This window comes from Chenopodium album, chromosome 21, assembly GCF_948465745.1.
Source record: "Chenopodium album chromosome 21, dcCheAlbu1.1, whole genome shotgun sequence".
NCBI classification, from domain to species: domain Eukaryota; kingdom Viridiplantae; phylum Streptophyta; class Magnoliopsida; order Caryophyllales; family Amaranthaceae; genus Chenopodium; species Chenopodium album.
The window spans coordinates 2,100,600-2,116,405 of NC_137854.1; the positions used below are offsets into that span (position 1 = coordinate 2,100,600).

Consider the following 15,806-nt stretch of genomic DNA (forward strand, 5'->3'; position numbering starts at 1 on the left):
CTTGTTTGTTTGTAAATTAGCCGAAATAAAAATAATTAGAAATAAAAAGACAAAAAGTATCATGTATCAGAATAAATTTTATATGGTGTAAAAATAGCTAAATAATTACCATAAGGTAACTGCAATCGGTCAAAATGAGGTAAAAGCTCTAAAGATGAAAAATAGGAAAACGGGTTGGTAGGAAGAAAAATATTGCTTTCCTTATTCGAAGATAAATACTTTAACATAACCTAATTAAAATCCTAAGGGGGTGTTTAGACGTTTAGTTCATTGTTTTATTAGGCATGAATGAACCTAATTATTATGAGTTTTGTCTTTTTCAAACTTATTTTGTTAAGAAAATTTCAATTGGTAAATTCATACCTCAAAATCACAAGGTACGGGCTAAATCAAGATGAGCTAGGTATGGCTCATACCAAATCTCAATGTTTTAAATAAAAAGAAATCAAATTCCAATCTTATACCACTTGGATTTTATTCCTAATTTCAAATCCAAATAATAGTATTGTTGATCTTATATGCAACTTGGTAAGATGATATATAATAGTACGACCTTCCCAATTTTTATGGAGGTCCTATGCATGCAGTTGAAATAAAATTAGATCCGCTTGTTATTAATGCATTGATTTTGTACAAGTTGATTGCCTGCCTTGAACACGCAACCATAATTGTAGTTTTTTTTTTTTTTTTAGATCTGCTTGTTATTAATGCATTGATTTTGTACAAGCTGATTACTTGCCTTGAACGCAACCATAACTGTAGCGTTTTTTTTTTTTTTTTTTTAATAATTTTTTTAATTTTTTTTTTTTTTGGGTGTTTAGAGAGCCACCAGGGTAGGGTGAGAATCAATCCCACAATATCATGAAATCGGGAGGGAGCTCTAACCACTTAAGTTATCTCTCACTCTCGTAGATGTGGTTTTTATAGAACCACTAGAGTAACTGAACTAAGAAGAGAGTCTTGAAACTCTTGATGAACTCTCCTCAAGATATGGTTGTATTGTTTGGTGCGCTTTGTAAGAGTGCTGTTTTGGTTAATTTATTATTTAAATAACAAATAAATTAGATAATAAAATATTCAAGATTCTAGTATTTCGGCAAATTTTTCCTTATAAAAACCTACTTTTCATTTTTAAAATAAAACCTTTAAATTCACACACATCTTGAATGGAAATAACAAAGAAGAGAAACATTCATCCAATTAGATCACAAGTACATATTACCGGCCCAATAACATAAGATAAATGAATATCAAGAACTCGGGCTATTTTTTACCACTTTTCAGTCACTTAAATGAGATGGCACAATCAATAAGGGTTTCAAAAAAAAAAAAAAAAAAAAAAAAAAAGAGATGGCACAACCTATTATCCTAGGACAATATGACCATAAAACTCTAAACTGTACAAACATTTTTAGTATCGAAAATTAGTTGTGACTTTGCCAATTAAATGTTCACCATAAACAGCTTGTCCAAGTTTTTTGATCCCCCCGGTCTTCTGTACACAAATGTCCAAGGGCTCAATTTTTGCATCATAATTTGTCTGCGAATACGATGAAACTTTAGCTTTCACAGAACAAGATAGAGAATAGCATAGGAGATATAGAAAGAGTATAACCTCGTAGAAGTATGCAACACAAACACTAGGAGATATAGAAAGAGTATAACCTCGTAGAAGTATGCAACACAAACACGATATCTGGGAGACTTGTTAATGACTTGATGTAAGGTGGACTCGTATATTCCATTGGACAGAATCTGCACAAATCAACATATTCAATTTCGATTTAATCATACTACTGATGAGGGTAATGTACCTTCAACATATCGCCGATGTTGCAGACAAATGTCCCAGGAATCGGAGGAGCCCAAATCCATTCTCCTGAATGATTCCGAACCTTCAACACATTTGAGGTGAATTGAGAATAAGTAACACACAAACAAGAGATTAAAAAAATGAGCTGGGAATTTAAGAACTATGTTAAGTCAACAGGTTAAAAAGGCTGGTCCCTGGTACACTACTAATTACTAAACATACCTGTAGAGCTGTTATGCTGTCATCTTGATTGACGAGCGTCAGAAGACCTATTGAAAATCATACTGAGATCAATACCATTACATAAAAGCCAAATTTCTCTAATCTTTGCAAAGAATAAACTTACCATAATCTGTGTGAGCTCCACTGAGGTTTTGTATAAATATTGAACACAATAACAAAACAAAGACATTAGACAGCAAATAACGAGTGAAAAGAAATGCAAGAATCCAAAGTAATGTTATCCTAAGAATTTACCATCCAATGTCATTTCCAAGTTCGTTATGCCCATTTTCCCTCGAGATCACAGGATAACCAATCAAACGCATGACCCAAAATGGATCGCCTGCTATACGACCTTCTAACTCATTGACTGATCCACCTAAGGCTAGGGAAATACCTTGGACAATCTTCCTAGAAAGTTCTGTTTTTATGCCAATAGAAAGAAACCTTGGTTGGATCGAATACAAGCAAATATACAGTTTTGGTCTAGAGAGGAGAGATATGAGATAGAAAACATACCTGTGCATAGTTCAGTATAATGCTCCATCACTGCTTTAAAGTTCTGAGGCTTGGATGGCCTGCATTAAAGGGAGTAAATCCATTGTCTTACAATACCTTGAGTAAGTGATAATTGTGATGGATCCTCAAGACTGTAAATGTATGATCTTAATGCACTACTCTGTACTAGAATACTCAAGCTACATGCACGTTCGGTCATTTCCACACAACACACAACCAGTTTGATTCCGAAATCAAAAGAAACATGGAGTAAACCAATGTCGAGATTAAACCTATATAAGTACTATCTATGCATTTGTCATAGAAGACAAATTTTAAATAAAAACCATGGTGTTTGCACATACCATAAGTTTGGTCCTATCATTGGTTTCCCCATGTCTCCGTACATTCCGTGCTTCAATTCTCTGTATAACTAGAACAAAAAGAAAATTATGTTGAAGCAGTTGACTGCAGAGCCTCCCATTAACTAAATAGCTATGATCCTCAACTTAAATGGTTAGCTACTAGGACTTTACAGAACATCATACTTTATGACATTTTAATAGAATTAATATTTGACCACGGGACACTGGTCAATCTGCCACAATCAAATGATCCATAAATTTGAAAACAACCAGTACGAGGAATGAGTCCTCCAATATGATTATTTTCACTTCACAGTACATTCTGTTAAGCAAATTCCAGTCAAGTAATTATATTGCTCGATTGCTTGATTTGCTTCATCAACGAAGGATTATAGAACATTGACTTACATCGATAGCTTCATGCACATCAGGCAGACCCTTGGTTATATTGTCTCCAACTTCCTGATAACCTCTGCATTTTAAGATTCAAAGTAAAGATACTAGTACATTGAGTGAAGCTCTTTACAAAGCTAAAAAGAGTAAGTATACATAATATGAAATTTATAACCTGTAACCCGTTGCAGCAGATAACTTGATCTTGAGTTTTTCGTCCAGAGGAAGGTCAAAAAACTTATGGGTGACTTCTCTGACTTCCTTTAAAAGGGAGTCCGGGATGCCATGGCCTTTCTAATCAGCAAAAAAAGAGAACCATTTAATACCATATCACAAGATTGTTTGTTGTAAAAACAAATTTCCAACTCCCAGTGTGGTAAAGTTTTACTAACATAGTGCTTATACAAAATGATTGGTAAACAATTCCTAATTTGGGTGCATGTCATAAAAAGCCTGACATTCATTTCAGCAAATACATGGAGTTTAGATGTCTAGTAGTGTCTGTTGGAAATTTTTGACGAGGACAATACATAATTGTACTTTACATCGAGTTCAAGCTAACGAAGTACATAATTGTTTCTTACACGAGGATCATTAGGTTCATGTTGAAAACTTTAACTCATCTTATCTAGTTATCTGCAATCACACAATACGACATGGTAATTACAGTTCCCTGGATATTATAAGGAATTAAGGATCATCCAAGTCTTTGCCTTCTCAGCAGTGTGATCATTTATCACATGTGCACGACACGAAGTTTTGGCAAATGGGAACAAGGAAGTCTAAGGGAAGGCAACAACACTAAGCTAATCATATAAAGACTACTCGAGGAGAATAAACGAAATTTGAATACCACATAGAAAAAGCCAGCCTCTCTGCATGCTTTATCGAGTTGTTTCACAACCTCACATACACCAGCATCCTCAGCCATGTTTGCATCATCAGATTTAGCAAGCAGAGGACTAATATCTGCATTGTGTCAAAGGAAAAAAAAAAAAAAAAACACTGAAATTCAAATTATGATCACTGACACTTAGCTTATAGAGAAATTCCCTGTTTCTCATGGTGAGAAACGAAATTTGTTTCTCATGGGGGCATTTTCGTGAATAAATTAACAACTTTTTCAAATTGTGGGCTCCACAGTTGAATAAAGTTGAAAAAGTTGTTGATCTATTCACAAAAATGCCACATGAGAAACAAATTCGTTTCTCACCGTGAGAATACCACTTTATACTCATAGGCAACTAGCAGTCTAACATAAAGATCAATTTTAACAGGGCTTCCTAGTTTAATCTATTTCCATTTCTAAACAATTGATTAAAGTTGTTTGTCCCTTACAATCTACTATCTTAATTACTCTGTTCATCCGTTCCACAAAGTTCCTATCGTCTTCTTTTTCCTTGATCACACAACGTTAACCTTTAATATCTTTGTGTACATGTTGCATGATATTGTGTGATTTACCTTAGACATAATTACATAGAAAAAAGCAATTTTTTTATTTTTCTATGTATAATTCGCGAATGATGAATAAAACTTTGTAAAATGGATGGAGTACACCCACAAGATGGACATATGCACCACCATTGAAACTATAATTTAGCATCTCAATTATGCCATTCATTTAATATAAATGAAATGGTTTCTTGTGTACAATTTAAATCGAGATATTCCTTACAAAAATTTCATTCATATGACAGGAATTACTATACACGAAAGTATATAAAAAATAAAAAACTAAATAAAAAAGAGTAAATTAAGATAGAAAGAGTGATGAAGGAATATACCTATGACAGGAATTGATTTGAAGTCAGTTGCCATTGAATTAAGCTCGAAACGTCTTTCCTCTATCTGCGCTGTTGATTATGTTTGTAGACAAATACTTCGTATATATTGGCAAGGTAGCAAACATTGCTCGTATCGTCAGCACTCGATAATGCTATCTACTATTGGACGCGTCATCGTCTTTTTCCGGATAATTAAGCATTTTTTTAGGTTGTTAATCAATATAATTATTTTGTTATTTTTATTTTAATATTTTCCATTTACAACATACATAGTAAAGGCCTGTTCTGATTTATTGAACTAAGTTAAGCTAAATTGAATTGAAATTAAGGTGAGGAGAACATGCCCTAATTGTAGTTTATTGCTTCAAAAAAAAAAAAAAAGTAATTATAGTTTATACTTCCTCAATCTTTTAGATGCATCATTTTTTTTATACGAAAGTTTTAATATAAATATATCACTTTTCTTAGTTAATAACTCTATGGGTTCTTATTTTTTATTCAATCTCCAAAAACTACTTAATAAATTCGTGATTGATTTTAAAAGTGATGCATCTAAAAAACCTTGAGGAAGTTAAACTTTTTACTCAGATTAAACTTTACTCTCTAGGAGTATTAGTAAACAAATACGAAGTAAAACTTAAAAGGTTCTTTTTTTTTTTCTTTCAACGAAACTTAAAAGGACCTAATTACAATACTCCCTCTATTGATATATCGGTATAAAATTGAAAGTAAAAGAGAAGCACATCTTAACAGAAAGTAAGGATATCAGTGTTTGGCAATTTATTCATTTTATGTCATGTAAATTTAAAGAAGACATAGGTAGCTCACAATCATTCACTTTTTATTAGTGGGTTAGCAACTTAACACTTCGAATGGAGCTAAAGTAATTATAAGGCAATGATACTTTATTTCTTGTCATTATGTAGTGGAGGTGGTCTTAACCTTCAAAGATTAGAAGCTAGAAAGTTGAGTAGTAACTTTAATCTATTTTGATGGTTTTTGTTATCTTTACTCTTATTACTAACTTTTGCTTTTCATATTGCCCATGTACTCAAAGAAAGTGCACAAAGTAGAAGAAAAAAAGAGAAAAAAAAAAGAAAAAAAAAAAAAAGGTTTGACTTGTGTCTCATTAGCTCATCATAAGTATACAACTAGCCAGATGATCACAAGTTGACGACGTGATTCCTAGAGTGAGAAGTAATAAAAAGTAAAACTCTGTACTAGTAAAATTGCAAACTCAGATGAGAAAGAGATATGACCAGATCATATAGACATGATCGAAAGATAAACACATGCAAGTTGTTTATGGTGCAAATAAAAAGGATTGGAAGGAGTTTTAACACACGAGTATTAACGTACGAGTTAAATACTCCAGGTCTCCAACACTAGGTAGTTCCGTATTGTTTGTTTGCACATTAGATTGAGTAGCGGTGGACTAACGCAATGGTGGTGTGTTTTTTGGCCCAACTTGACTCTAGACCTCTGGTACTGCTGTACTGTACATGAAAGTAACCATTTCAAAATCTAATCAGCTCTTGGTAGTATCATTTTCAATTGCGTAATCCTAGCAAAAGTGTTATGTTTGAAAAACAAGACTAGTTTCTAGTTTAGTGTAGTGTAAGTGTCAACAAAGTCTTCTATTGTCATCCCCATGTGACCCATCTAACCATTTCAGTCCCTTCCAAAAACTGTATTCCGCCAGCTGCTCCCCTCAATCTCCTCTTTCTATTTCCAACCAACAAACTCTCACCTCCTCCCAAGACTCCCAACAACACTCCAACCTCTCCAACTCAAACTTACCCGCTTCCCAATTTTTTGTTGCTATTAGTAAAATCTTGGACACCGCCTACCTGTCTACTCCGTGTAATTAGATTTATCTCAATGTATGTTTAAGATTTATTTTTTCATACTTTTACAAGATACGAAGTATAATACAGAGCACGGTATGTATTAGTCAGTGTATCAGTCAAACTGTCACAACAAATATTAAAGTACGACATATACACAACAAAGTACTAAATCTCCTATTTATTTGCCTAATCAAATTTACACAAGTTTCACCACAAACTATCATTAATGGTTAATCTATAAGAAATATGAGTATGTAACATATGCAATCTGATTGAATTTAAATTAGTTTGTGTACTTTTATACTAGTACAATAAATACTCCGTATGATATTAGAGTTTACTCATTATTCCCTCCGTCTCTAAATTACATTCCTCTTTGGAAATTTACACGGGAATTAAGAAGAGAAGAATAAGACAAATAACAATAATTAGATAATGCAATGGGAATTACAAAGATAGAATAGTTATTACTCATGACATGTCATCAATCCTTTGCAAAAAAAAAATAGGACCAATCACATGCTCCTAATTGAAAAATTTTAACCAATCATATTCATTGTAATTTGGCACAAGGATTATGAGTGAAATTAGGTAAGGATGAGTGACAAAGTATTAAATATAAAACAAAAAAAGAGAGTTGATTTACTAAAAAAAACTAACCAAAGATAGAAAGGAGGAATGTAATTTTGGAATACCAAAAGTAGAAAGGAGGAATGTAATTTAGGGACGGAGGAGTATAAAAATAGTTTTGTTTTAAAACACGTCTTAAAAGAACCATAAGAAGTGGAATGAAAGCAAACACATAAGGAAAGAGGAAATAGCAATAACAATATTTTAATGATCAAACATGCACATTATTATAGGACAAGAAATTCTTCTGAGTGACTGTCCCCACACCCCACACCCCACACTTCTCTGGTACACTAGTACTGTCATCTCCTTCACTTCCATGGCATTGGCAACCCAACATTCTGGACCTCATCTTTCTCTCTCCTAACCTTCCAATGCACCCTCTAACCCTCACCCTCTTCCTCCTCCTCTCTATCTCCTCTCAAACCACAGCACAACCAGTCCCAGTCCCAGTCCCAGTCCCCCCAAACGACGCAGCTTCTCTGTTATCCTTCAAATCAAAAGCCGACCTCGACAACAAACTCCTCTTCACACTCCACGAACACTTCGACTACTGCCATTGGCAAGGCGTCAAATGCCAACAAGCTCGCGTCGTCCGCTTCTCCCTCCCTAACTACTCCCTTCGCGGCACTTTCCCCACCAACACCCTCTCCTCCCTCGACCAACTCCGCGTCCTCGTCCTTCGCAACAACTCCCTCTTCGGCCCTCTCCCTTCCGACCTCCACTCTCTCTCCAACCTCCGCTCTCTCCTCCTCGACCACAACTCCTTCTCTTCTTCCCTCCCTCCCTCCATTTTCTCTCTCTACAAACTCCGTGTTCTCGACCTCTCCTTCAACAACTTCACCGGCTCTCTCTCTCCTCTCTTCCTCCACCTCGACCGCCTCACTACTCTCAAGCTTCAGTTCAACTCCTTCAATGGCAGCCTCCCCAAGTTCAACCAATCCGACTTGCTCTTCTTCAATGTCTCCGCCAATAACTTCTCCGGGAAGATTCCAGATACTTCTACTCTCTCCAAATTCACTCCTTCTTCGTTTTCGTTAAACCCTAATTTATGCGGCGACATTGTTAATAAACCCTGCGATTCTCGCTCTCCTTTCTTCGATTCTTCTTCTGCTATGAACCAACCTTCTTCTTCTCCTCCAAATTCAAATGGTTCTGAATCGCTGCTTTCTCCTCCAGCAATGAAATCACACCGGAAGAAAACAATCATGATTCTAGGGTTTTCATTAGGAGGTTTACTCTTATTCTCGTCATTGTTCTTCATGTTTCTAGCTGCGAAGAAGAAGACGTCGATTGCAACAACTCAGAAAACATCCAAGGATTACGCCGGAAATTCTTCTTCCGGCGAAGTGATGACTGAACAATCGGAGGTAATTAGGGTTAGATTTGATTCACAAAGCAATGAATTAGAAGATGATAAATGTATGAAGAATGAAGAAGGTAGTGGTGGTGGAGGGAGGAGAGAGAAGAGCGGGAATCTGGTGTTTTGCATAGGAGAAGCGCAACTGTACACCCTAGAACAGCTGATGAGAGGTTCGGCGGAGATGTTAGGAAGAGGAACAATGGGGACCACTTACAAAGCAAAGCTAGATAATCAGTTAATCGTGACCGTTAAAAGGCTTGATGCGATTAAAATGAGCGGTGTTGATAGTCAGTTGTTTGAGAAGATTATGGAAATAGTTGGGAGTATGCGACACCCGAATTTAGTACCTGTTCGAGCTTATTTTCAAGCTAATGAAGAAAGGTTGATTATCTATGATTATCAACCTAATGGCAGTGTCTTTAATCTTATTCATGGTATGATTTTCAACTACTTTCTTTTAATTTTGTTCTTATTAACAATTAATTTAAGCATTTGTATGATTTAATTGGGATGTTTGTCTGATTTGTTGTTATTAGAAATTAGAATCATTGTTGTTGTTGTTATGGACGTATACGAGTATATAGAATACGGAGTACTTCGTATTATTTTGTTTGTACGAGGGACGAGAGGTCTAGGATTCTCGGGTTGTTGATTTGAATTTTGATATACGAGTATAAAAAAAAAATCAACGTGGTCCGAAGCTATAAAACAAATATATGATGTAATTTTAATGTTTTTTGGGTATAATTTTGTCATGAGTAAATAAATTAATACTCGTACTTTTGGTGTGGTCTTGTGGTGAGTCTGACGATAGAGTTTGTTAGTTTTCGTAAATTAATATACTCCGTAATTATTATACTCGTTGAATTAAATAATCTGTCATAAGCATATTACAAGTTTAAAATTTTGTAAGGTAACACAGGTGATTGGGATGTCTCGTGACTTAGAAAGTTGAGAAAGTTAGATAGTGGGAGGTGGTAAAATCGGAGAGTGACTGACAATAGTTTTACAAGCGTTCTGATTAGAAACTCGTGAATATCAAATTATCAATGCCTAGTGCCGATGATCGCGCTTCTCTTTTCTGACTTGTTTGTCAACTGGACTCCTTATTTTATGTGTATATACATAGTTTTGAGCAGTTCAATTAATATGCTATGCTCCGTATGTATACTCAACTTCAATTGATCCCCTTTTTAACATGCTATGCTCCGTATATATACTCAACTTCAATTGATCCCCTTTTTAACATGCTATGCTCCGTATATATACTCAACTTCAAAAAAAAAAAAAGTATACTGTAGTAAATTTACTCGCAGCATTACCACTATGTACTTAAATGGAGACAATGGAGTATGTCAAACATGCTCTGTTTGTTAGGAGGAAATAAGATCCATTTGAATGACTACCAGTCTTGTTCAGACTGTATTGTGCCTTCAAGCTATGTTACCCTAGTTATGTGATTGTGTTTGGACTATTACGCATTACACAAATTTTACAATGCAAATATGTGGTAATTTTGCTACTTGAGTCAAATTTTATACCACGTATTAAAGGTGGGCTGTTAAGCGCATTGTTATTATAGGGAAAAGGTAAGGAAACTGTAAAGGTTGGGTGTTGTGAGCAATTGATTAGGTAACTCCCTTATATCTATCTAATTAGCTGGATAATGGAGATGTTTTATATGTGTGAGTTTTGGGAGGGATGGTTCTAAATTGGTGGAAAGTTGCATTTATTAGCCAATATTCTAGACTGACTGAAGCTGCTCAAGGTTTTACTAGGTATCTCTGATTATGTTAGAATTGAGTACACTTTCAGCAAAATCTTTGTCCAACACATACATAATTTCTCTCTCCAAATATTTTGCAGTTATATTGATTTTTTAAGGTTAAGTCATAAGTGAATCTTAGGCTTTAAGCTAGCTTTTTGTGGAGTTCTATCAACAACAACATGAGGTATTTTTAGGTAAAAGAGCATTAATGATTGATCTTATCAAGGAAGTCCATAAGGTATGACTACAGGCCACACAAATTGCGTGGTCCCTTCCCCAAAACATTTAAGTTATTTTTGAAATAGGGTCTTACTCCAAAAAGTTAAATCATAATTGGGGTTAGTTAATTAATATTTCTCCTCCCCTTAGCTTTGTTATGATTTTACATGAATAGAACCTGTGATATATTTACGTCTTGTCAATCTGCCATGCAGATGGTCCTTTCTGTTGATCTTAGAATAGCTAGTTTATCAGAGTGAAGCCGAATATTAGATTATAACCCAAATGTGAGAAATTTCAATATCAAAATCATGTGGGAAAATAAAATAAGGGCGGGTTGGTTGTGCTCTAGCTAACAGCCAACTGAACATCACTGTAGCAACGAAAAAGTGTCAATTGCATCACTGGATATTGGGTCCTATTTTAGACTCTAGCTAGCAACATATTAAGCAATGAAGGAATTGAAAGACATTGATTAATGGAAAAGAAAGGACTGATAAGTTAGTATAAGGGAAAAGAACTGAATGATTACCGCCATGATTGGTATAAAACATTAAGCAATAGTGCTCATTGGTAGTTCTGCTCCTATAGATATACTATGTGGTCTATAAGACTATAATCTATATCAGTATATTACGATTGTAATGTTAGTTGGTATTTCTGTCCCAATAGATGCTAACATAGTTAATCAGTTATAGTAGTTGAAAGTTTATATGAAAAAAAGATAATAATTGCGTGGTGTAAAGCTGCTCATGCAGTATATATTGGGACACAAATTCAAATAGAAACTGTTTATTTCAAGCACAACCAGATTAAACAAAGCTAACCTTCATGTTCGTGCATGCAATCAACTTATTGGATAGCAGCCTAGGAGTTCAGGTGCTTGCCAAATTATTTAGGTTATTTTCCGTGGAATAGGAACTTAGGAAGTGATAGGGTAGACTGATTGTATTGCCTTTATTTCCGATAAAGATGACTATGCCATTATCAAAGCTGGTACTTAAAGTAGGATAAATAGCAAAAAATCAGAAGGCTCTGAAGACTCAACTCATTGGCTTGATCAGAAGAAAGGTACTTGATCCAAATGATTAAATCGTTGATTCAATCCTAAGCTCATTGCTGTAATCGACTTGAAGTATATTTGGGGATCATCTGTTTTGCTCTTCTCCAGTTGTTTCTGACCTTATGTTTCTGACCTTATTATGATTGTGGATTTGTATCTCTTGCTTCGTCTCTTAGCCATGAAGTGTTTCCAATGGGTTGCTCCTTGTGATCCCCTTAAAGTTTTTTTCGGGGACCATCTCTTTTGCTCTTCTTCACTTCTATTTTGATCCTATATATGTTTGTGGCCTTGTAAAGCTTGGTGTCTGGTACTTTTGATTGGTGAAAATATCTATAAAAATGAAGGCACTATGCTGGAGATTTTGTGACATTTTGTGAGATTTTGTTTTAACTAGGAAGCATGATAAATTTATTTTTGTGACATTTTGAAAAATGCAATTTAAGCATATGAGGGCATTGATAAGATAAATAATGGAAACATCTTAGATCAACTCATTTACTGATTTTGTTTACTGTTCTTATTTTTTCTCCTTTACTGAAGCTGTTTACTGTTATTTTTAAATTATCATTCTACTCTTGTGAAGTGTAGTCCCTAGTAATAATGTTGCTGATAACTTGTTAAGCACATGCCTCACTCTCAACTGTGTTGGATTTTGCCTGATTTGGTCTTGGTGAGACAGAAATCAGATCTTTCTGTTGGTCTATTTTGTTACTTATAGTTTCTGGAATTCTGCAGGGTCAAGATCAACGCGAGCAAAACCTCTTCATTGGACATCTTGTTTGAAGATAGCTGAGGACGTAGCTGAAGGCCTTGCTTACATCCACCAAGCATCCAAGCTCATCCATGGCAATATCAAGGCCTCTAATGTCCTTCTAGGCACAGACTTTGAGGCCTGCCTGACAGATTACTGCCTTGCTTCACTATCAGCATCTTCTGATGATGAAGATCCTGATTCTGCAAGATACAGGGGTCCCGAGGCCCGGAATTCAGCTAGGAAGGCGACTCCTAAGACAGATGTCTATGCTTTTGGTGTTCTCGTGCTTGAGCTTCTTTCAGGAAAACCCCCTTCTCACCATCCATATCTTGCACCCCATGATATGCTCGATTGGGTGAAGTCAATGAGGGGCGATGATGACTGCTTTGTAGACAACCACCTTGCAATGCTTGTTGAGGTGGCAAGTTTATGCAGTTTGACATCTCCGGAGCAAAGGCCCCCAATGTGGCAAGTGTTGAAGATGATACAGAAAATAAAGGCCAGTGTTGGCTCTGATGATACTGTTGATTCCACAACAGGATATTTATAGTGTTTTATACAAAGCAATCTAATTACTAGGTGAAGTTGGATGAGCTCGTGGGTAAACTGCAGACTGGACTATTCATAGAACTGAAGAAAGTCGAACTGCAGATCAAAGCCTATATAACTCTAGAGACTTTGACACCCAATGGGCTGGGGTATGCGTTTTTTGCAACGACAACTCTAAGATTATCAGTAGTGGTTCAGATGTTGGGAGATATCAAACATTTTGATGAGAAAAGGATCGGTAATCCCAGTACAGAAATGAAATGAAAGGTTACACTGCCTTAATTGTCAATAACAATAAACTCCCTTACCCACCAAAAAGGAAATGAAAGAAATGTTGTTGAATAATTGAATGAATTATCATTCAATTATCATGAAATTTTGATTTAGGTGAGGCATTTTTAATGATTAGCTATTAATCTGTAAGATTGACTGATGAAAGCATCCTGTATCTGCATTTTGTACTTATTGTTCATGATATTCAGCACATTTGCCTATAAAACTTACATCTATCTGGAGGGTTAATATAGTTCTTGTTAAATTGTTAGCATTTGTTAATAACTTGTAAAACAAATTTAGTTAAGTCGAAATTCTCAATACTAGTACCAAATGATTAGAGCCTAATATGATGGTTGTCTAATGCTGATTTGAACCAGGAATGCTGAGGAGAGTTCTTCATCTGTTGATGTTGCATCTCTATTAAAGCAAGATCTTTAGATTCTTTTATCACTTAACCTTTAATTAATTAAGTGACGGAGGGTGTACTTTTTACTTCCACCAAGCATTCAAAATAGTCTCCAAAATTTTAGTTTATCATAAAAATAAGAGTTAGTCAATCGAATATCATGGGCAAACTTTCAAAGCATGGAATATTTGATACGAGTATTCGGTAAAAAGAATATTGTTAGTATTGTCGAAGAAAAAAAAAAACAGGGAATATTGTAAGAGGCATAAAGATAACAAGAACAAGTCCATTTGATCACGTGAAACAACCAAGTAGCGTAATTTCCACGCGAAAGAGCGTCCAAAGTATACTGCTACCCGTCAAAAAAACTAAGAGTAAAAGTCTACAGCTACTATCCACTAAAAATAATTAAATAAAGTGGAATATACTTAATTTATGGACCGACATTACGTTGACTTGAAGAACTCATACAACAACTTCTGAAAAAAAGTACTCCATACAATTCTATTACGGGTTATTATTAATTATTAATATTACAGTATTGTTAATAAGTGTATAAAGTGTATTAGGGCTTGTTTACATTTACTGAGCTGAATTGAACTGATTGGAGCTGATCAAAATTGAAGTGAACTGAACTGATTGGAGCTAAACTGAACTGAACTGAACTGAATAAAGCTGAAATGAATATTTTATGAGAGGAAGAAATTAGGAACTGAACTGATTAGAGCTGAACTGAACTGAAATTAAGCTGAAGTGAACATGCCCGGCTTGTCTTGGCATGATCGCTTAATCTATCTAAGTACTATATAATGAATGTTTTAATTGGTACTCCATACTTTGTAAGTACTGTATTAATTTATCTTATATCCATTATGAAAAACAATTACAGTATTATTTTAAATTTGCTGTGAATGAGCTAACGCTTGCAAGTATATTACAAAAGGGGCTTTATCATATCCTTGTTCAATGCCACTAGTACATAGCCTATTTTATTACATGGAGCTCCCTGTCCTCTTTATAAGGCAAGAAAAAACTTTTTACCGATAATGTTTAATTGTTCATTATACAAGTAGGAATTTATTACGGGTTGAAAAACAAAGAAGTGACAACTCTTGCTATAAAAATCTAGCCATAAACAACTCGTAATTTTATCTTCAAACTCTATGTAAGTCAAAAAGTTCCCTTCCGTTCGATTCTCATCACCAGCTATTGTGACTCTCTAATCTCTAAACACCAAAAAAAAAAAAAAAAGTGTACTCCCTCCGTCCTTAAATTACATTCCTCCTTTGTATTTTTGGTATTCCAAAATTACATTCCTCCTTTCTATCTTTGGTTAGTTTTTTTTAGTAAATCAACTCTCTTTTTTTTGTTTTATATTTAATACTTTCTCACTCATCCTTACCTAATCTCACTCATAATCCTTGTGCCAAATTACAATGAATATGATTGGTTAAAAATTTTCAATTAGGAGCATGTGATTGGTCCTTTTTTTTTGCAAAGGATTGATGACATGTCATGAGTAATAACTATTCTATCTTTGTACTTCCCATTGCATTATCTAATTATTGTTATTTGTCTTATTCTTCTCTCCTTAATTCCCGTGTAAATTTCCAAAGAGGAATGTAACTTAGGGACGGAGGAAGTATCACTTATTAATGACATTGATAAACTCTAATTAATAAAAATTATACTCCCTATATTAACCACTTGGATTCTTATTAACCTTTTTAAATTCCCAAAAAAAAGATAATTATTATTTTTATAAAAAACGTGAAAACAAATCTGGACCGTACAAAACGTAGAGGCAAGCTAATAAAATAGGGTCGACCTTCAAACTTCCAATAGAAGAT

At 34.7% G+C, this 15,806-nt stretch overlaps 1 protein-coding gene and 1 pseudogene across 2 annotated transcripts; one reads left to right on the forward strand and one right to left on the reverse strand.

The window, feature by feature from the left end:
- Positions 1–1,335: 1,335 nt before the first annotated feature.
- Positions 1,336–5,174, reverse strand: LOC145601383 (homoarginine-6-hydroxylase 2-ODD-C23.1-like). The gene is made up of 12 exons (XM_081657392.1): positions 5,079–5,174; positions 4,145–4,260; positions 3,467–3,585; positions 3,307–3,370; positions 2,899–2,966; positions 2,555–2,613; positions 2,291–2,456; positions 2,160–2,179; positions 2,036–2,082; positions 1,815–1,895; positions 1,666–1,755; positions 1,336–1,540 (listed from the first exon to the last, which is right to left on the reverse strand). The coding sequence occupies exons 1-12, from the start codon at positions 5,110–5,112 to the stop codon at positions 1,412–1,414; spliced, it is 993 nt and encodes a 330-aa protein (XP_081513518.1). The 5' UTR covers positions 5,113–5,174; the 3' UTR covers positions 1,336–1,411.
- A 2,758-nt stretch (positions 5,175–7,932) lies between these two features.
- Positions 7,933–13,777, forward strand: LOC145602629 (putative inactive receptor kinase At5g67200 pseudogene; annotated as a pseudogene). The gene is made up of 2 exons (XR_014104578.1): positions 7,933–9,355; positions 12,707–13,777. The product of XR_014104578.1 is annotated as a putative inactive receptor kinase At5g67200 pseudogene (transcript).
- Positions 13,778–15,806: the final 2,029 nt, after the last annotated feature.

Excerpts from the sequence above, each read along its gene's own strand:
- LOC145601383 (XM_081657392.1), bottom strand. The coding sequence starts at position 5,112 with ATGGCAACTGACTTCAAATCAATTCCTGTCATAG. Across the intron at positions 4,261-5,078 it reads CAAATCAATTCCTGTCATAG|ATATTAGTCCTCTGCTTGCT; the intron begins GTATATTCCTTC and ends GACACAATGCAG. Across the intron at positions 2,614-2,898 it reads ATGATAGGACCAAACTTATG|GCCATCCAAGCCTCAGAACT; the intron begins GTATGTGCAAAC and ends CCTTTAATGCAG.